Here is a 22,830-nt window from a genome sequence, read left to right as displayed (position 1 = left end):
TATATACATAAGCCTACCCCTAGGCTTTGTTTACACCTGGTATTAAGATATGCTTTGGTCGACCAGATTAGAAGTGGAGGACGCTAAATACAGGTATAAACAGGGTTGATAAAACTAAAGCAGCTGCTCTTTTATTTTTGTTTCACTTTGCTAGCGTGTCAAAGTTACACAAGCTTATTATATCAATTGCATGTTTGCTAACAATACAAGCAGCAGTACTTTGACATACTATTAGTGCACATCAATTTAAACCTGGCATTTCCCCTGCTCACATTTCAACAAAAGCAGCAATTCAATTTCTGTCTGGGTGTAATGTTATCAAAGTAATACTTTGAAAAAGCCTCACATGTTCTTTGCAGCGTTCAATAGTATCATCCAGCTCTCGTCTGGCCGCGTTGTTCTCCTTCAAGTGAACTTGCCTCATATGTTCAATGGCAGTGGCGTGAAGATGATTGAGTTCAGAGCGAAGGGAAGCTACAACAAAAACAAAAGCTAGTATAAACCCAAGAACACACAAATCTATGTCCCTCTCCCAAAACACCATCTCAAGTCTGTACAGAATGTTGTGTAGATGCACCGAGTGACTCACAGATTGCTATCATCACTATAAAATACTTACATAACAAAAGTGTATAATGCATGAAAAGACTTCAATGACCCAATTAATGGCTCTGATGCTGTAGGAAGGTGTGTGATGCTATATTTAATATGGTGGGTGTATGACTCACCGAGCATGGCTTTGCCCTCATCCTCCAGCTCAAAGCGCAGAGTCTGCAGCTCCTGGTCCGACTGCTGACGGAGGATTTCAAGGGTCTGTCTGTGAGCTTCTCGCAAAGCGTGTAACTCTTCCCTCTGTTCCTGCTTCATACGATCCTCCAGCTCCTATGCAAACATATTCATGCACATACAACATTGTTGTTTGTAATACAAAAAATTTATTTGTTGGCACAATTACGTTTTCTATATAACAAAATTTGCGTTTGTAATACAAAAATGTTTTGTTTCGCATAATTATAATTATATTATATAACACAATCAAAAATTGTATATGTTGGCACTATTACATTTTTCTATACAACAACATTTTTGTTTGTAATACAAAAAAGTAATTTGTTGGCACAATTATGGTTTTTATATAACAAATTTTTCGTTTGTAATACAAAAAAATATTTGTTTCGCATAATTATAATTATATAACACAATCGAAATATAAAATTTTCTATACAATATAACAACATTTTTGTTTATAATAAAAAAATGTTCCCCGCACAATTACAGTTTTTCTATATAACAAAATATTTGTTTGTAATACAAAAAATGCATTTGTTGGCACATTATGTTTTCTTTATAACAACATTTTGTTTGAAATACAAAAATTATTTGTTTTGCATAATTATAATTATATTATATAAAATTATATGTTGGCACAATTACTTTGTCTTTATAACAAAATTTTTGTTTGTAATACAAAAAAAATTTGTTGGCACAATTACGTTTTCTATATAACAAATTTTTCGTTTGCAATACAAAAAATACAATTTGTTTCGCATAGTTATAATTATATTATATAACACAAGCAAAAAATGTATATGTTGGCACAATTAAATTTTTCTATATAACAAAATTTTTATTTGTAATAAAAATTGTTCCCTGCACAATTACAGTTTTCTATATAACAACATTTTTGTTTGTAATACAAAAAACTTATTTGTTGGCACAATTACATTTTCTATTTAACAAATTTTTAGTTTGTATTAAAAATTGTTTAGCATAATTAGAATTAAAGTATATAACACAATCAAAAATATATTGGCACAATTAAATTTTTTATATAACAACATTTGTTTGTAATACAAAAATAATTAGTTTTGCATAATTATACTTTTTTATATTACACTAGAGTTTAGTTTATTTTTTATTAGTTTTTAATACAAAAATGTATGTGTTGGCACAATTACATTTTTCTATATAACAAAATTTTTGTTTGTAATAAAAAATGTTCCCTGCACAATTACAGTTTTTCTATCTAACAAAATTTTTGTTTGTAATACAAAAAATTTATTTGTTGGCACAATTACATTTTCTATTTAACAAATTTTTCATTTGTAATAAAAAATAGTTTAGCATAATTAGAATTATATAAGTAAATTATAAGAAGTATATAACACAATCAAAAATGTTGGCACAATTACATTTTTCTATATAACAACATTTTTGTTTGTAATACAAAAATGTATATATTGACACAATTTAATTTTTTATATATCAACACTTTTGTTTATAATACAAAAATAATTTGTTTCGCATAATTATAATTATATTATATAACACAATCACAAAATTTTTATGTAGGCACAATTACATTTTTCTATGTAACAACATTTTTGTTTGTAATACAAAAAATGTATTTGTTGGCACAATTACATCTTGTTTTTAACAAATTTTTCATTTGTAATAAAAAAATGTTTAGCATGATTAGAATTAAAGTATATAACACAATCAAAAAAATGTATATGTTGGCACAATTACATTTTTCTATATAACAACACTTTTGTTTGTAATACCAAAAATATATATATTGGCACAATTACATTTTTTATATAACAACATTTTGTTTGTAATACAAAAATAATTAGTTTCGCATAATTATACTTTTTTAAATTACACTAGAGTTTAGTTTATTTTTTTATTAGTTTTTAATACAAAAATGTATATGTTGGCACTATTACATTTTTCCAAACAATTTCAAAATATTTAAGCATACGCCTTAAAATCAAGGAGTTTTAGAAAAATAAGAAACATTTCAGTAAATTGACCCTAAACATTTGAACCACAGTGTATGAAGAAACAGATAAAGCAAAGAAGATCATTTGCCTTTATAGTGCATGACGATACAATGATAATAGGAAACAGCATCATCTAATTAGAAAATCATTCAGCTCTATCCTTTACACTCTCATTTCATGGATCGTTTTCTACTGCCAGCCCTGATCTGCGGAGAACGTGAAAACATTTACACAGTCCATCCACAAAGCCATTTCAACATGCAGCGACACCAAATGCATTCAAGGTCTAACAGAAAAGGATGGAGATGAAAGCAACTATTAATGTTTTTCCATTACTCGGTAATCTGAAATATGGCCAAATCAGCTTAAAAACTTTTTTCTTGGCCCCAGAAGCAGGCTGAGAGATATGAAGAAAAGCCTGTTAGACGTTACACAACACTCCTACTTCAAACGCCTGGGTTGATATCATAAAATATTCGCTCACGTCCAATATTGAAATAAAACAACAGTGTTGCAGTTGCCTGAAGGAGAAAGGTGTTCGCTTAAACATGTGTGTGTTGAGAAGACAAGGAGCAATATTTACAATAAACATCATACATAGTGGAGATGGGTGCTCTGGTCCAGTGAGCTTGAACTTAAAGGCATAGTTCACCCAAAAATTATGCACGACTTTTATCCAATAAAATATATTAAGCAGAATGTTATTGACTTACTGCATAGCCCTAGTCACCTTTTACTTTCATTGTATGAAAAAAAGAACTATTAACTATGCCTTTAAGAAGAATAAGAGGAGACACAATGAATGGGATCAATAGAGGATGAGAGATGGCAAATCACATCCAGATAGAGCAATGGTGGCAGGCATGTTCAACGAGGTACATGCATGTGTGGATGTTTCAGTGCAGAATGTAACAACATCACGCCACAAGAATCCAGATTAAAGACTGGAGCATATTAGACTAAAACTATAAAATAAATAGATCTGAATTATAGCATAACAACGAGATCTGTTTGCATTTACGCATTTGGTAGCTGCTTTACATCCAAAGCATCTTACATTGCATTCAGGCTATTTTTATCAGAATGTGCATTCTCTGGGGATCAAACGCAGGATCTTGACATTGCACCATATTCTTATCAGCTGAGCTAAAGGGAAGCTGTGGTTAAAGTGCACTGCATGTATATAAATCACAGGAGTAGATGTCTCAGATAACGTGTCATGACAGTACATATCCAAGAGCTCTTCATTTGCAGTGTTTCACCCCAACTTTAGAAAACCATAATTTCTGTCAATATTACATTCAAAATTGCTCCTGAATGATGAAATTTAAAGGGCACCTATTATACAAAATCCACGTTTACAAGGTGTTTGGACATAAATGTGTGTTGGCAGTGTGTGAACTAGGGATGCATATCAATTAATCGCGATTAATCTATAGCCGAATAAAAGTTTTTGTTTACATCATATATGTGTGTGAACTGTGTATAATAATTATGTATATATAAATATGCACACATGCATGTATAATTTTAAGAAAAAAATATATTTATATATTAAGTATTTATATTTATATATAATATAAATTATACATAAATATACAAATGTATATACACATGTAAACATTGCTTAAATATATACATGCATGTGTGTGCATTTAACTATACAAAGTTATTATACACAGTACACACACATATATGATGTAAACAAAAACTTTTATTCTGCTATAGATTAATCGCGATTAATTGATATGCATCCCTAGTGTGAACACAACTACCCTACAATATAAAAAAATCTATTCACCCCTTTTTTAATCCCCATTAAACCAAAGCAGTTTTATTAGACATGCTGTTTTGATTCTCTTAGCAATGTGATGTCACACTGCTAAAGCCCCGCCCATGGCCGCTGACTGGCAGTCTTGTATTACCATCGTTTCTGCCTTCAGTGAGTTGGACGCTGTCTGACATATTTCTGTGCTTTTTTGTAAAATCAAAATTTTTAACCAAAGCATCACTTCTGGTAAGGCAGCTAAGAACAATAGCTCATTTGCATTTAAAGCTACACACACAAAACAGTGCATTTTTGCTCCCACCCAAATAGGGGCCTTTTGGACATGCTATAATAAATGATCTTTGGGGTATTTTAAGCGGAAACTTCACAGAAAGATTCTGGACACACCTGAGACTTACAGTATATTGCCTCTTGTAAAAATCGGTATACTATGTGCCCTTTAATCTACAGTTGTTATTAGTAAAACATTAATAATATATTTGAATTAGGCTTGTTGCGATAGTCGGTGAAACGGTGATTACCGGTGTTTCAGCCTCTCACCGGTTAGATCACTTACCCACCGCGATACCGTCTTTCACCGTCGTTTTGATATTTTCTTGTAATTAAATCATTTAGTTTCGTTAGAGAGAGCAAACACTTACAACTGTATGTGTCTGCTGTCTGAATCCAGCGGAGCTGAACGCGCGTCATCACAGAGCAGCGGCTGCGGGTGTCAGTTATAAGATGCATATATGATGTTTAATGTAGGCGAGATCGTTTTGTTGTTGTGTTTTTCATTAAGAATAATAATAAACCCATCATTCAAGCAGCGCTTTATGGAGGAATAGCCGGTTGCTCTGCTTGGGACTGGCGGGTTTCTCTCAGAAGTACCTGCGCACATTGACTCAAGCACTTAAACCAGCTGTTGCACTCGCATTTACACGCAAATTCATACGCGATTTAACGCAGCGTACGCAAGCGCTGGATTTAAACAACAGTTGCATCTAATTCAAAAGTGAAAGTAAAATGCGCACTTCTGTCCATTTATAAGCCCCTCCCACCCGGTGAAACCGGTAACACCGGGTTTGTCACGCGCTGATTAACCGGTGGGAAAATTATGTCACCGCAACAACCCTAATTTCAATAAAAAGCGAAGACATCAATTTGCCAAAGTTGGACATCACTTTTGGCCGAGACTGTATATTCGTCCATGCATTGTCCATATACTCAAGTGTAGGGCTGGGTAGGTAGTATGTCAAGTTTTGATAATATATCTGTATTTTCTCCCAGCGGGATATAGGAAGAGACAACACTATGGCTGACTAATGATTAGTCGTGACCAAAGTTTGCAGAATAAAAGTTTTTGTTTACATAATATATGTGGATGTACTTTATCTAATAATTATGTAAAAATACACACAAAAAAATGCATGTATATATAAAAAAAAAATGTGCATGTGTATATACAATGTTTTTTTATATATAATTTATATATATATATATATATATATATATAATTATTATATAGTTGATTTTTTCTTAAAATTATACATGCATGTGTGTGTTTATTTGTACATAATTATTAGAGACAGTACACGCACATATATTATGTAAACAATAGGGCTGTCACGATTATGAAATTTCGCTGACGGTTAATTGCCTAATAAATTGTGGTCTGAAATCATCATGATGAGGTCAAACAATCGTGATGAGACGATTATTTAATCATTGTGACAGCCCTAGTAAACAAAAACCTTTATTCTGCAAATGATTAATCACGACTAATCGGTAGGCATCTCTAGACAACACTGTCTATATCTGTAAGGTCTGATATGACTCAGATATGATCGCTGTGGTCAGACGTGAGCTTTCCTACCAGGATGTTTTCATTTCCTTCTACTCTTTTAATAAAATGGTTGTGACATCTCACATGAGACGACATCTATACCACCTTGTAGAAAATACAGAGATACATCATCCACAAATAGAATTTTAAAATTGAAGGAATTTTGGTCAATATCGCCGAGCCCGACTCAAGTGTAATCACATAATAAGACTAACAACGTCAAGACATGCAAAGTATCTCCATGTGCAGTTTAACATGTGACAAGCTTAAACTGTATGCAGCTTGTATTTTTGTGAATGTCTGTTAAGAGTAGGCTATGTTTGTGCGCATGTTGGTGCATATGGTGGCGTTACCCTAAGCTCCATCTGTTGCGCATCCTCCAAATCCTGCATGGTGCAGCAGTGGACTTCCTGCAGATGATGCTCCCTATGCTGATGCTCCATCGCCAGTTCCTGCAACTGTTGCGCAAGGTGTTCCCGCTCTTGGCTGAACTGTGCCTGCAACTGCTGCAACGCGCTTTTCGACTGCGACATCTGCAGCTCCAGGCTCTGCTTCAGCAATGAGATCTGACACAAGAGAAAAACAGAGTGAAAACTCTCGCAGGGAACCCTCAGAGAGAAGGAAACTGTGAATTGCAGACGATTCGGATTTGGGAGAAGGCAAATGTAAGAAACTGACAAAGATCAATGCTTGAGATGATTATGCTTTACTAACCATAAGTAGCTTTTCAGCTACTGGTGAACTAACTCTTATTAATTTGCAACTACATGTTAAAGGCGGGGTGCATGATCTCGGAAAGCCAATGTTGACATTTAAAGTCACCTAAACAAACACAGCCCTACCCCAATAGAATCTAGACCTTCTTTAGATAGACCCGCCCCACACATACGCAACCCAGGCAACGATGTCGGTTAGTAGACACGCCTCTTACTGCTGATTGGCTACAAGTGTGTTTTGGTACTCGGCCCGACTCCCTTTTCCAAAGCGTTTCCCAAAAATCGTGCACCCCACCTTTAACAAACTGCTATTAGAGTAACTACATCAGGTGGTCACGTCAGCAGCATGTTTTCATCAAAAATATCTAAAAATGTGTTTTGAAAACAATCCAAGGACTTGGTGGTTTAGAATGACACAGGGGTAAGTGATTTATGATAAAATTGTAATTTTGGGGTGAACTAACCCTTTAAATTATTGTTTAAGTAGTAAAACAATACAAATGCAAACATTGTAAATGCGCATTGTAAATGAGTCCCTGCACCCTTGCCTCACAGTGGTTTGGTCCAGTGCCTGCTTTCCCTATCAACTTCACGTACTGTAACATGTACAGACAGGCTGCTATTAAAACATTTCAACCATGTAGCTGTGTCATCAGTTTTATGTAAATTAAATTTTCATTTGAAACCTTTTTTTTTTACATACCCCCAGGTACCCTGAAATGAGAAAAGTAATGTATTCAAAACAGCTCAATCTACAAGATAAGAAGGGTTTAATTCTCACAGACTATTAAATAAGATAAGAGCAGGATTAAGATGAAGAAATAATGAAGTAAATTCTTTCTAATCACCAAGAGGGAGAAACGGAGGATATCGCAGGCCGAAAATAGACGCAGAGGCAATAAAATGAGGCCAACAAAGAAGAGAGCGTTTCACTGGAGCTTTAGTATATACTGCCTTTGAAACTGGCACTGAGATTTTTCTTAACACACTGCTGAGGGACTTATTAGATACAGAATTACGTGAGGTTGAGGGACCACACTGGAGTTATGGTCTTAGCAGACTAGCTTGGTATTGTCCCCTTCTTTTCCAGTAAAATAAATGTCCATTAAAGGGGACATATCATGAAAATCTGACTTTCCATGTTTAAGTGCTATAATTGCTTCCACCAACCTAGAAAATGTGAAAAAGATCAACCCAGTAACTTAGCTTTGGTAAACCATTCTCTGCAAGCATGTGAAAAAATAGGTCATTGAAATTTGGCTCCCCTTGTGATGTCAGAAGGTGATAATACGGCCCCTTAATCCGCACTATCCAACCTCGGCACTGCCATTTAGTGCAGAGATCAGCACCCAAAAATGGCACATCTTTCCCCGCCATTGACGAGTTATCTCGTCATTTAAGAGAAAACATTTGCATAAAAAAGTCTTCCTGATGAATTTATATGTTAATCTGCATAACCGCGATTGTTCACTAGATGGCGCACTTACCCAATTTATAAAAAACTGAAGCAAAAACGTTATTTACTCATTTTAAACTCTGTGGGCCCTATTTTAACGATCTGAAACGCAAGTGCAAAGCGGAAAGCGCAAGTGACTTTGTGGGCGGATCTTGGGCGCTGTTGCTATTTTCCCGGCGGGAGAAATAACTCTTGCGCCAGGTGCAAATCAATAAGGGGTTGGTCTGAAGTAGGTTCATTATTCATAGGTGTGGTTTGGGCGTAACGTCAAATAAACCAATAAGAACGCTATCCAACATTCCCTTAAAACGCAACGGCGCAAGTTCCATGGCGGGTTGCTATTATTATTACGGATTTACAAGGCGTACGCCAGGAGCGGTTCACAGCCGAGGAGACCGACGTTCTTGTAAGAGCAGTCAAAGACAGCCTCTACACATGACCTGATGCCAGCAGAGGACATCGCTGCGTCCACCCTCACCGCTGAAAGGGTTTTGGGGCTTTGAAATCAGACCCAAGAAACGCAAGCAAGGTCCAACCCCAAAGTACACTTACAAATCAAGTTCACATACATTAAGGTTTCTTATGAAATTTTTTTTATTATTATTTACATGCGTCACTGACAAAGTCAATTGCGCTGGGTGCAAGATAGGGCCCTGTGTATCTTTTGATAATCGTTCTGAATCTGATCTCTAACAAAATTCCTTCCCAAAATGAAATTTTTTCAGTTTTGCTAAAAAAATATAATTATGTCGGTTACATGCCCCTTACTACTAATTGGCTACAAGTGTGATTTGGTACTTGGCATGACTCCTGTTTCCAAAGTGTTTCTCAACATCATGCACCCCGCCTTTAACTAGCTCTCATCAGGGTAACTACATCAGAAGGTCACGTCAGCAGCATGTTTTCATCAAAAATATTTGAATTTTTGGGTGAACTAACCCTTTAAATAATTGTGTAAGTAGTAAAACAATAGAAATGCAAACATTGTAAATGCACTTTGTAAATGATAAAAGAATATATAAAAATACCCATATTTAAGAGTTTATAAGCAAAGAAAAAAATATATAGGATGAAATAGTTTTTTTTCCCGTTTTGTTTGTTTGTTTATTGTTTGTTTGAAAGCAGAGGGTCTGTTCTTTTATTTGATATATTTGTATGTTTGTATATTTTTTGAGGAAATTTTTCCTTGAAGTTTTTGTTTTAAACTTTTGTGAAAATCAGGACAAATGCTGGTGGGCAACTTTTCAAAAAAAAAAAAAAAGGCTGGCGTGGAAAGAGTTAACATGCTATAATTAATTATCCATATGGTATTTTTAGCTAAAACCTTATATACACGCACTGTGGAGACACCAACAATTTATTTGACATCTTTAAAAAGTCTTGTGAAATGTCCCCTTTAAAAAACACATACTTGCATTTAAATGTACATTTACATTATGCATTTGTCAGATGATCCTTTTCAAATAAGCGACCTATAGTGCATTCAATCTATATTTATCAGTACGAGTGTTTCCTAGGATAAAACCCCTGACAAATAGGAACACGAAGCAAAGAGAAGTAAAGCTACATTGGATATAAAATCTTGTTTTTAGAACATTTATGCTTAAAGCGTAACTAAACCCCTGGTCAGAGCCGGACTCCACCCACTGGCAATATTTAAAAATGCAAGAAAAGTGGGCAAACCCCAACGAAGATAGAGGGGACGTACTGAGCTCGTACCAAGGGTGTGATGAGTTCGTAACAAGGGCATGGTGAGCTTGAACCTGCTTACATCACGTCGTACCGCTTACATCACGTCGTACCGCTTACATCACGTAGTACCGCAACATCCAATAGGAAAATTCAACTGCAGTAGCTACCGTTCAACCTGAAGAGGGCAGCAGTCGCAGCACTCAGATATTTTTACATCATATATTGTAGCATTGAAACACTTTATACCCAACATCGGCCTGATTTTGCCAAGTGAGAGATGTCTTCAGGGCAACATATTGTGTTGACCCAAGAAGAAAATTTTTGTTAATAAAACCTAAACCCACCCAAACGCCAACCCTAACCATAACCGAAGACTAAAATCATAGTGAAATGATAAGTGAAAAACAATGGTTTAGAAGCAGCTAATCATGGTTATAAGCACAATCTTGAAACATACTGTAAACTCATTTCTCAAATCTGATTAGTTGATTGAAATGTTGTCCCAGGATTAACATAATGTTGCCCTGAGGACATCAACCACTTGGCAAAATCAGGAGAGCATTATAACCAAATGACAGAAAGTTACTCAAATCAATGAACAGCACTAGTAAAGCCCCATTCTTACAGATCATTAACTAAAAAAAGTTGGTTTAGGGTTTAGCTACTAAATCTAGAAACTACTTGCCAATAGGATTACAAAGAAATGACAAGTTTTTCTTTTACGAAAATATTGACCTATAGCGGTGAAAAGGTCAGATGACAAAAATCTGACACAGCAACCTTTGTAGGTCTATGACATGAGAGGCAGTGACCAGAGACCAACACAAAGACAGATTGCATGAGGCAGGTTGTCAGAGAGACTCAAATACTCAGAGCATCATGGGAAATAAAGGTGCCCAGCAGATGTTTTGTGCAATTGTGTGCAATTGTAATAATAGTTATAAAGACAGGCAGACAGACACAATAGACAGATAGATAAATAGGGGTCATCTCTCAAACTGTGTGTTACCTGTTCCAAAAGGTCCTCCACCTTCCTCTGCCAGCTCTCTCTGGCTGCCATCATCTCCAGGTCTCTCTGCTGGGAAAGCTGTGTGAGGGCCATCTGTTTTTCTGCCTGATATTCGGCTGTCAGCTCCTCTCGCAGACCCTTCAGCTCGGCCCTAGAGATGCATCAACAAAGAGGCAGATGAAAAAAAAGGACACAAAGATGCATTCTTTTAAAACTGTTTAACTCATTGACAGCGCCACAAATGTCTCAGTTACCTTCAGTTAACTCATTTGACTGTATACAGTTGTGCAGATCAGATTACAATCAAATTTTAATCCAAATGCATGCCGGATGAATACGATTTGTTGGATAGGATTTGATCCAAGACAGAGTGCTTTTGCTTTACAGCATTTATTATTTCATTTACTGTGTGCTCAAATACCAAACACGGTACAGTCGCAGTTTATTCAATTTAATGTGGCATGCAAATTTCAGCTCCATTTTTAGCACCGTGTACAATTACTCATCATGTGACTCATACGCTTGCAGTAGCACCTCAGAGCGTCGGTCCACTTCAGGTCCAGCTCCTCCGTGATTTTGTCCATTTTCTGTTTCTCCTCCGTTTTGATGCCGATGACCCGGGCTTCGTGTTGCTGTTTTTGGCTCTCTATCTCTTCCTGTTGGTGTGTGAAGTATGGATAATGATTCATCACGGTAAAAGCAAAAAAGCACAGTTTGCTGAAGAGATCTTTTTGCGGCTTCACTGCAGAACAAAAGCGGCTGTTTTGGGCGCCTTCGAAATTGAATGAGGCCTAATTTTTCTTTTAACATCTCGCCATGCTCCATTATCCATCTTCTATTGCAGTGATTGGCCCACTGAATGCACAGCTCTCGGTTTGTACGCTCCTACAAGCTATTTTAAAGAAAAACACCACCAGGTAAATGTTCTTACCTCAACTTAGACAATACATATCTTTTTTCAATGCGCGCACTTTTAATCATTGTACAGCGCGTCATGAATGTGTTAGCATTTAGCCTAGCCCCATTCATTCCTTAGGATCCAAACAGGGATAAATTTAGAAGCCACCAAACACTTCCATGTTTTCCCTATTTACAGACTGTTACATGAGTTGTTACATGAGTAGTTACACGAGTAAGTATGGTGGCACAAAATGAAACTTTTGTTTGGAGCCATAGGAATGAATGGGGCTAAATGCTAACACATTCACGTAGCACTCTACAAAGATTAAAAGTGCACGCGTTGATAAAAGATAGGTATGTATTAATTCATCTAAGTTGAGGTAAGAACATAAAATATAGAAAAACTGTGGTGTTTTCCTTTAAATGCTAAAACATTTTATATTGATATCTTCGATCAGAAAGAGAGATTTACTCATGCAGGTTGTAAATGATAAATTGAGCAAAAAAGGAAATTCTTTTACTTGTAGATCCGTGAGAAGGCTGCTCGTCTCTCTCACTCTCGACCTGGTGGCGTCTAGCTCGATGAGAAGCTTTTCCTGGCTGTCTTTAAGACAAGAGATGTGGCTCTCAGCGCTATCCAGATTTTCTTCACTCTCTTTCACGAGATCCTTTAGATGAGCCACCTAAGATAAGCCACAATGACAGCTGAATGCATATACAACTATTACAACTTCATTTGGATTTCCTGAAGGAAATGGCAGTGCTTGCAAGGCAGCAAAAGAATAATAAAAGGTTTAAGTGAGCTTAGGTTTTAGGCTTTGGTTCTGTGCAGCATAGCTGATGTCATAAAACTCAATGGGTGAGCTGCTTTCGATCGGCTGTGCCCCCAGTCTACGAAATTTTTTTACACATTTTTTTCTACATGATCATCCTACATAATGTAAAGAACATTCTGTAAAAATACAACCTTGATATCTTTAATATCAGAGAGTAAGGTCATGTCAAAGCTAGAAATCAATGTGAAAGCAAGGACTGAAATTAAACTTTGATGCTCATAATAGTTAAAGTCTCAGTTGTCATGACAAGTTATGATGTATTGCTTTATGTCAAGTTGTGATAACAAAGAAAAAAGTTTCTGGAAATGATCTGTTTATATAATTGATAAGATTAATAAGAAATGGTGGATCTAAACCTCTTGGTTGGCCATATTGAGCTTTGTAGTGAGTTCCTCTCGTATGGTCTCTAATTGTTGTTGCAGGTGGTTCCTCTGCTCTTCCAATGACAGACGGCGAATCTCAAACTGTTGTCTCATCTCCTGCGTAAGCAAAAATGAAATGACAACATTAGAAGAACCACAGCAGAGCAATTAAACAAGAGGTACATCCAGACATTGTGACAGTCTGCCGCTGGCAGATGGAGCCGATTTAATTACATCGAAGATAAAGCTTTGTTGGGCGCGGAAATGTTTTCAAAAAAATAAATTGAGATGATTGCCACAAGATGACAAGTAGATTAGTCTCAATATTCATGGTGATTGAAAGCCATTTTTGTGGAGCTACAAAACTGGGAATAATATCAATGTCACTTTGTCATTGCTGCAATAAGAAACGGTTGTTTGCATATCAACACTTGAGGGAGCGGTGGAAAATTTCATTTAGTGGTGCTGCTCTCAGGAGCCGAATAGATCATTTGGGAACAGTGGTTATGCAGCGGTCCTGTTTAATAGGACTGAATATTTATATTGTTAATTGGTCTTGCATACCCAAATCCCAGCTCTAATACACTTACAACATGTTACGTTTCATTTATTTATTAATCACAACACAGAGAATAGTGAAGAGTACAAAACACATGGGAGTGTCTATCAAGTGATAAACTGCTACTAAAGCAAAAACTAATGTCTATTCTTTACCAGACATTACAGGGACACTACACTTTATTTGAAAATATGCTCATTTTCCAGCTTCCCTAGAGTTAAACATTTGATTTTTTACCTTTTTGTAATCCATTCAGCTGATTTCCAGGTCTGACGCTAGCACTTTTAGCATAGCTTAGCACAAATCATTGAATCTGATTAGACCATTAGCATAGCGTAAAAAATAACCAAAGAGTTTCAATATTTTTCCTATTTAAAACTTGACTCTTTTGTAGCGCAATGATATAACGCAGCAGCCAAAAATAGTCCCCTTGGTCACTTTCAATGGCAGGGGACTATTTTCGGGCACTGCGTAATATCATTGCGCCTCCTGCAGCCATGTTACGGCGGCAAATTTCTTGATTATTATGCCAGAATATATATATAATATATAGTGCCATATCTGGCTAGAAAATCGCAACTTAAAATTTTCTGTTAGTCTTAGTACACAATGTAACTACAGAAGGTTCAAGTTGTAAATAGGACAAATATTGAAACTCTTTGGTTATTTTTGAGCGCGATGCTAATGGTCTAATCAGATTCAATGGATTATGCTAAGCTATGCTAAAAGTGGCAGCGCCAGACCCGGAGATCGGCTGAATGGATTCCAAAACGGTAAAAATCAAACGTTTAACTCTAAAGCAGGGATGGGCAACTTCGGTCCTGGAGGGCCGTGTCCTGCAGAGTTTAGCTCCAACCTTAATTAAACACACCTGAAGCAGCCAATTAAGGTCTTACTAGGCATACTAGAAACTTTTACGCACGTGTGCTGAGGCAAGTTGGAGCTAAACTCTGCAGGACTCCGGCCCTCCAGGACCGAAGTTGCCCATCCCTGCTCTAAAGGATCTGGAAAATGGGTATATTTTCAAAAAAAGTGGAGTGTCCCTTTAAGCATTCATAGGCAGGGAGACATCTTACGTTGAGTAACTGGCTCTTCTCTCTCTCTGAAGCGTTGCGTGCGCTCTCTTGTTGGTCTCTATGTTTCTCCTGTAGTTCTTCCAACGCTTCCGTATGGCTTTCCTTCAGATGAGATGTTTCCTCCTCGTATTTGGCCCTGACGTGTGCCAGCTCCATCTCGTAGTTCTGCTTTTCCTCACGGAGCGACTGCCAAAACAGCATAACACTTCATTAACATCCCTGATAGCATGTTGAAGACCATGATAATTGTTTTCAATAGGCAGTGGTGGATTTGCACTGGCTTGTTTTTAACCTTATGCTGGGTAAATATTGGAATGAAAACATGTTGGGTTATAATAAATAAACGTGTTACCCAGCCATGGGTTGAAACAACCCAGCATTTGCGTCAAAACAACCCAGCATAGGGCTATTTATAACCCAACATGTGTTCTGTCCAATATTTACCCAGCCTTGGGTTCATAACAACCCAGCATTTTTTTTGAGTGTGTGATTTAAAACACATGATGTGATGAAGTCTTGTATCTGCTCTCTGGTTTGTATCAATGTAAGCTATTTTAGTGCACTGCAAAAAATGACTTTCTTACTTAGTATTTTTGTCTTGTTTTCAGTAGCAAAACAAGCAAAAAAATCTGCCAATGGATTAAAAAAAAATTTTTGCTGAAAAAAAAGGAGACCCGTGGTGAAGGAAGAATAATTGTTAATGTTTTACCTTCTCTAGATTGAGAATCTTCTGGTGTTGTTGTTCTTCAAGTGTTTGAATCTGTTTCTGTAGTCTCTCTCTCTCTTCCTCCAGCTGTAGGATCTTCTCTTTCAGACGGTTCTGCTCGGAGCCCAGGTCCCTGATAGTCGCCTCATGACTCATTTGAGTCGCTTGAAGAGAGCCTATTTGACCTGTTGATGATGAAATATAGCCGGTTTTATCTTATTGATGATTAGATTAACACCTCTCAAATAATTGAAATTTCACACATTTGGATTGTGGCTGGTCTACAAATCACAACTCAAGTGGAACACAGAATTCTGCTCATTGACATCGATTTGTTATCAGTGCCAAAAAACGAACTTTGCAAGACTGTATCAAAACAAATCATGTAATTTGTTCTTGCTCACAAGTGCTCACCGTATCTATTCGGTGAGTGACGTACAGCCAGCCATCAGACTGGAACTGGCCGATTTCAGCCAGTAATTGGCAATTTTTGTGCACTACACATCAGATGGTCAATAAACAGACTGTGGGCGGTCAGTGGCCACCATGCTGTCTGACCACAGCCCTGTAAAGCTTCAATCGTAATAGTGCAATCTCTCTAAAACCACCAAAACTGCAGCCTGAGTTATTCGCTCTCATACAAGGTCGAAAAATGTAATTTGGCCATGACATTATTCTCACTGGCTTTGTGAAGAATTTCATTGGCCTGCTGCTGAACTCGATCTCGGCTTCCATCCAGCTCATATTCTGTGTCCTTAAGCTGCATCACCCAAATCTCTCCGTCCTGTATGGCCTCCTCAAGCTGCTTGTGTAACTCCTGCCAAAAAGAGAAGAAAACCTTTAAACAGATTTTTTTAAACAATTTAAGTTTTTTATTATCATTTCTCTTTTCTGCTTATGTAAACTGTAACTCTCCAGCACATTGTATTGGTGATTCTTCTGGGCGTTTTAGCTTTTAGGGCAGGGGTCTGCAACCTTTTTGTGAGCAAGCAAGGGCTACCACAATGGATTAAACAATCTGAAAGGCTACTTTTTTGATGTAGTCTACTAAAAATTTGTTTTACTTGTTGATTTTTTTTACTTGTTAACTCTTTCCCCGCCAGCGTTTTTAAAAAAAGTTGCCAGCCAGCACCAGCATTTTTCATGTTTTTTTTTTTCAAAAGTATAATGCCTTCCAGAAAATGTTCTTCTTTAAATATATAAACAAACAATATATCAAATGAAAGAACAGACAAAAACAAACAAAAAACGTTTATCCTACCTACATCAGTTCTCTTTTTATCACCTCTCAAATATGGGTAGGTTCCTTTAAAAACACTCAATTTTGCAAAAAGCTGAGATAATTCCATTTTTGTGAAGGACTTTTGATAGAGATCAGATGCAGAGCGATTTTAAAACATCCACGGAGTTCTTTCACGTCACGTGAGGCGCTACTTCCGGGTTGTATAAGTTGCGGAAGTGCGCCCCTGGTGGATAATATAAAATTCTCGTCATTGACAATGAAGTTTTCTCTTAATTGACGAGTTATCCCGTCAACGGCGGGATACATATTATTGTTTATAATGTAAACACATAAACAAAGCCAAGCCAATATAAAAATATGTAATAAATAAATATTAAAATTCACAGGCTGGCACCATGTTGGAGACCACTGTTCTAGGGCTTCTAAAACACAAACATAAAAGTTTCTATAGAGCAGGGGTTCTCAAAGTCCGGACTCCGGTCCGGATCCGGACCCGACGGGAACTTGATCCGGACCCGCGTCCACTTCATATTACAAGTGCATTAATTTCTATGTGATTGATTAAATGTCTGCATTTGCTACTTTACAAATGCACATTAAACTTGTAAACCATTCGTTTATTTTTTTTTATTTTTAGATTTAAGAATATTCCTGGTCCGAATATAAAAATTTCCTGTGTGACGCTGTAGCCATCACACCCAGATATTATGCACAGCTACTTCATGTACTACGGCTTTTGATCAGTAAGTCCTTATCAATCTGAAATCACTGTTGGTTTGATTCGTTTAAAACATGTATTTGAAAAAGCAACACTCGTCAAACATAATCAATATACATATTCTTTATTATCATGAAAATACCTGAAAAGGTTTGAAGAACAGCAATATAAATATATCCTTAAGACATTTCCTGGAGCTGCGTGTTTCTGGTTCTTCGTCTGCAGTGCATATTAAGTTTCTGCCCGAGAGCGCCCCCTGGCTTTTGGATGTAGCGGCATTTCACCGTACTTCATTAAGAAGCATAGCAAGCATCATCAGGCAATTTATAGGTGCACCCCTAATATTGGTCAGTGTCTCTGCCTACCAACCACACTTTTTCATGGTTTATGCATCTGATGGAGAACAAACTATGCCATTTCTCTAATTAGGTTGCTCAGTATTTTGCACCTGGTTACTTTTGGCATATTTCTTGTGTTTAAGTTTAAAAATTTTTTTTACTTTAAATGCAAAATACACTTATATTTTTCCCAAACTATTTGTGTTGATTTGTTTTATAAACAAATGATTTACATAAAGTTTTTTCCGGACCTGTGAAAATGATGAGAATTCAGATTTGGACCTTTGAATGTAAACTTTGAGAACCCCTGCTATAGAGGGTGCGATTTGCTGGGGGGATGAGGATTACCACCCCCTGGTCTTTATATACCTGTCTCTGATTAACTATTTTTTCTCCCAGGTGGGACAACAGAAACTACCATCGTTAGAATCGTGGGGAACTTCCAGGATGATACAGGAAAGCAAAAAACAGGTCTGTCATCAAACACACTCTTAGTCTGATGTCTTTTCTAAGGCATATAGCCTATTTATTGTTACTGAGAGTACATTGCAAAATGCATTGCATTTTTTTCTATTAAATATTATAATTATAAATCAATAGAAGCCCTAGGGTGGTCTTTATTTTTCAACTTTTAAAAGTTCATGCTCTCATCCCACCAATATGTTTGAATAAATAAATAAAAAATTGGGCAATTTTTTTTATTAATTAATATTATCAAGACCTCTTGAAATTTAACACATTCACGTATTATGTGATACTTTGTGCTAGCATGTATATTTGTTTAATAATATATTCTTATGGCAGCAATGGACTTATTTGACCATGCTCCATGCAATTAAAGGGGCCATGGCGTGAAAATGTTAGCATTGCCACTTTGTAGGTGTGAGCAAAAATAGGTCATTGAAATTTGGCTTTCCTTATGATGTCATAAGGATATCTTATTAGAATAATACCGCCCCCTTAATGAACACTATCCAACCACAGCACTGCCATTTAGTGCAGAGAGAAAGAAAGAGAGAAAAAATAATTCACAGCACAATTGAGTTTGAATTGCATCAAACCACCATCATTGTGATCAGTGTTTGCACTTCATCAGCTCATTTGCATTTTAAAAGACACACCCAAAACGACACATTTTTGCTCAAACCTACAAAGTGGCAATGCTAACATTTTCATGCTATGACCCCTTTAAAGCAACACTAAAGAGTTTTTGCTCTTTGCTCCCCCTACAGGTCGGAAGCGGAATTGTCCATCACCACTGTCGTAAATAATTTAGCCTACTGCAGCAAAGCTGGCTCTGATTGGATTGTAGGTCTGCCGTAAAGCAAGTTTTTGTAGTTTTCACTCGAACTACAGGACCGTGACCCGACGGTTGGAAACTTCTTTAGTGCGGTTTTGGCCGATAGAGGGCTGCAAAGCGAATGTGAAAGTGCCGTTCACCCTGTTTCGAGTGGATGAACGACTGAAACTATTTTGGAAACGTTATTTTAAGGTAAAAAAAACCTCTTTGGTGTTGCTGTAAAACTCCTGTTTTTGTTGTGATATGTCTTTCAAAGCATGAAAGCTTCAATGTGAATAGACAATATACACTGAGACAATGGCTGAAGCAACATGAAGCAAGCTGTATGGTTCCTCGGATCAGAAGAGACTCAAAAAACTGAAACAAAGTTACCCTCCAAGAAGCAAGTTTTATGTGTGTTTTTAAATAGTACAGTAACAGTTTTTGCAAAAAAATGTGATTTGGGAAATATTCAAAGGCTTTGAGCAATCTCTAGATATTGTAGGAACTTTTAAAATTGTGCACAGTGTGTTTTTATTGATATCCTAACACATTTAGGGGGTGAGAGTTGAACATTTAAAAAAAAAATTTGACCCATTGTAAGGACCACCATAATAAGCCTAATAAGCGTTATTCATGCATTATTTTTTTTATAAATAAAAATATTTGAAAAACACCCCCTCTCTGATTTTTTCCACAAATCGCACCCTGGGTACCCTGCTGAAAAAACAGCATACCAGCAAGACCAGCATATGTTGTGTTTTGGTGCTGGTTTGCTACTGAACACCAGCTAAACCAGCACCAAACCAGCATTAACACCAGCTAAACCAGCATTAGCACCAGCATCCCATGCTGGTCATACTAGCATGTTGTGTTTTGGTGCTGGTATGCTGGTGATCACCAGCTAAACCAGCATAGACCAGCATAATACCCATGCTGGTTTGATGCTATACGATTAGTTTCTTACTCTTTGTTTCGTTTTTCATAGCATGTAATAATTCACATTGAAAGTGATTTTTCATTTTTAAGATTGAACGTCTGGCTATGCGACAAGGACAAAAGAATAAAATCTTGCCAAAGATGTCTGAAAAGTAGTACAAAGACAGATTTAATGTGGCCTTCAAATTTCTAAAGAAAAGTCTGAAGCTCTTTTCAAGGAATGTGCTGTAATTCATACAGTACCGTGATTGTGACCTCTGCGTTGTTGAGAGACGCCTGCAGTCTGTTGGTTTTGTCTCTGCTCTCTCGCGCCTCCTCCTGAGCTCTGTGTAATTCAGAGCGGAGCTTGCAAAGCGTCCTCTGGAGCGCACCTTCCTGCACCTGAAACTCCTTCCTTAGTTCCACCTCCGTCCTCTTCCAGGCCAGCAGGTTTTCTGTCGTGAGCTGCTGCGTTCGCCTCATGGCCTCCAGCTCACGTTCGTAAAACGCCTGGGCCTTGCTCAGCTTGGCCTCGTACTCCTCCACCAGCCGGACCTTGTCTTGCATCAACTCCTCCACGCGCTCCATCAGGGACTCCAGCTCGGTACGATGTAGCTCGGCCAGCTTCTCCTGCTCCATGCTGGAAGACACGCTCTGGTTCTCCTGGCTTTCCAGCAGCTCCTCCACCTCCAGCCGGTGGGACGATTTCAGCTCGTCCATCGCACGCCGTTTCTCCTGCTCGAACTGAGCCTGCACCTGGCTGAAGGAGCGCAGTTTCTCCTCGAACTCGTGTCGCATGTCCTCCACCTCACGGGACATGGAGACCACGCGTTGCGTGTGCTGGGCCTCCGTGCACAACTGCGTGTCCTCCATGCGCTGGCGATACATCTCGAACTCGGCCAAGGCTTGACGTTTCATGTGTTCGTGCAGCTCCACGGATTCCTCCAGGGACTGCAGGCGACGTTTCAAGTCGGCCTCGTCTCCGATCTTGCTCTTGTAGTGGAAGATCTTCTCCCGTGTCTCCGTCAGGATGTGTTGCACCTCCTCATCATGAGCCTCCTTTAGAGACTGGATAGCATCTTCATGCTCGTCGTTTTTTGTGTTGAGGGCATAAATGACCTAGAAGAATTTTTTTTCTTTAGATCTTCTATCAAAAAACCTACAGTAGATACACTTCTCAATGCATGACACTTAGATAAAATACGAATACTAAACAATGCCAATAACCAATTATTAAATTAAATGATCAAACGTTTAATTTAAGAGGACAGGTTCTGTATTAAAATTCACTTCTGGAGGCATTCAGGTTCAAACGCTTTTCAGTCAAGCTTTTCATTAACACGACACTCTTTCCCTTCACTTAAGAGTTTCACATCAAAGCAAACAGTCTTCACTTGCTGCTCTCGTACAGCTGTTCTTCGTTTCATCTTTAATTGATTTCTTTCTGTCGCATCCTATGTTATTAACATACTTTAAGACATTTGTGCTTCACAATTGTAGCCTTAAGTAGTTTATCAAAACATCCCCAAGCAATTTCTCACCTGCAAAACTGAATTTTCTTTCATGCTCACTTTATTCAACCGCCTTCTTTATTTTTTTACTAATGAAGAGAAGGAATACTTGAATTTATTTAACACTTATATTCTTTTGGGGTCTGAGAGAGTATCCTGTTGATGCGTTACAGGTTTTCCTAATCCCATGAGAGCTAAATATTAGAATTCATCATGGAAAATGTAACGCTACTTATGTTTGGAGTCTCAACAGATCCACCACTAGGTTTAAAAAATAAACAAATGCAATGCATCATCTAAGATACTCTGATCTGATAGGATAGTTCATCCAAAAATGAAAATTCATTATTTACCCTCATGTTGTTCTAAACCTGTATGAGTTTCTTTATTGAACACAAAATATATTTTGATAAAAAATGGTAAACACACAGGTGACGATACCCACTTACTTCCATAGTATTTGTTTTTCCTACTATGGAAGTCGCTGGGTACCTAAACTGTGTGCTTAAAGGATTAGTCAATTTTCTTAAAAAAATCCAGATAATTTACTCACGACCATGTCAGGCAAAATGTTGATGTCTTTCTTTGTTCAGTCGAGAAGAAATTATGTTTTTTGAGGATTTTTCTCATTTTAATGGACTTTAATGGCCACCAACACGCAACAGTTTTAATGCAGTTTAAAATTGCAGTTTCAACGGGGTTTCAAAAGACTCTAAAGATCCCAAACGAGGCATAAGGGTCTTATCTAGAGAAACGATTGTCCTTATTGACAAGAAAAATAAAAAAATATGAACTTTTAAACCACAACTTCTTGTCTATCTCCGGTCATGTGAGGCGCCAGCGCGACCTCACGCAATATGTCATCACGTCAAGAGGTCACGGAGGACGTATACGAAACTACGCCCAAGTGTTTACAAGTGTGGAGAAAGAGGACCGTTCTGACGTTGTTGTACAGTATGTCGAATGATAATGTCTTTGTGTCAGTTTATTGTTTAAAATGGTCCGCAAATGTGCGTTTCATATATGTAACACGTGACCTTTCCACGTCATTACGCAATTAAGTGAGGTCACGCTGGCGTGTCACAGGACAAGAAGATTGTGGTTTAAAAGT

The 22,830-nt window shown here is 37.3% G+C and overlaps 1 protein-coding gene across 1 annotated transcript in view; it reads right to left on the bottom strand.

Moving 5' to 3' along the window:
- The window catches only part of fam184aa (family with sequence similarity 184 member Aa), a 36,478-nt gene that overhangs the window by 11,927 nt on the left and 1,721 nt on the right, over positions 1-22,830 (bottom strand). Inside the window, exons 2-12 of the mRNA XM_065252969.2 lie at positions 20,473-21,327; positions 16,394-16,529; positions 15,716-15,897; positions 15,007-15,192; positions 13,366-13,488; positions 12,695-12,856; positions 11,808-11,929; positions 11,274-11,424; positions 6,754-6,966; positions 729-882; positions 347-474 (exon numbers count right to left, since the gene is read on the bottom strand). Coding sequence (XP_065109041.1) covers positions 347-474; positions 729-882; positions 6,754-6,966; positions 11,274-11,424; positions 11,808-11,929; positions 12,695-12,856; positions 13,366-13,488; positions 15,007-15,192; positions 15,716-15,897; positions 16,394-16,529; positions 20,473-21,327 — 2,412 coding nt within the window. The remainder of the gene's footprint in view (positions 1-346; positions 475-728; positions 883-6,753; positions 6,967-11,273; positions 11,425-11,807; positions 11,930-12,694; positions 12,857-13,365; positions 13,489-15,006; positions 15,193-15,715; positions 15,898-16,393; positions 16,530-20,472; positions 21,328-22,830) is intronic.

The sequence above is a fragment of the Paramisgurnus dabryanus genome, chromosome 17 (genome assembly GCF_030506205.2).
Source record: "Paramisgurnus dabryanus chromosome 17, PD_genome_1.1, whole genome shotgun sequence".
Classification (NCBI taxonomy): domain Eukaryota; kingdom Metazoa; phylum Chordata; class Actinopteri; order Cypriniformes; family Cobitidae; genus Paramisgurnus; species Paramisgurnus dabryanus.
Note: the sequence above shows the minus strand (reverse complement) of the source record. Positions and strands in the feature narration are given on the sequence as shown.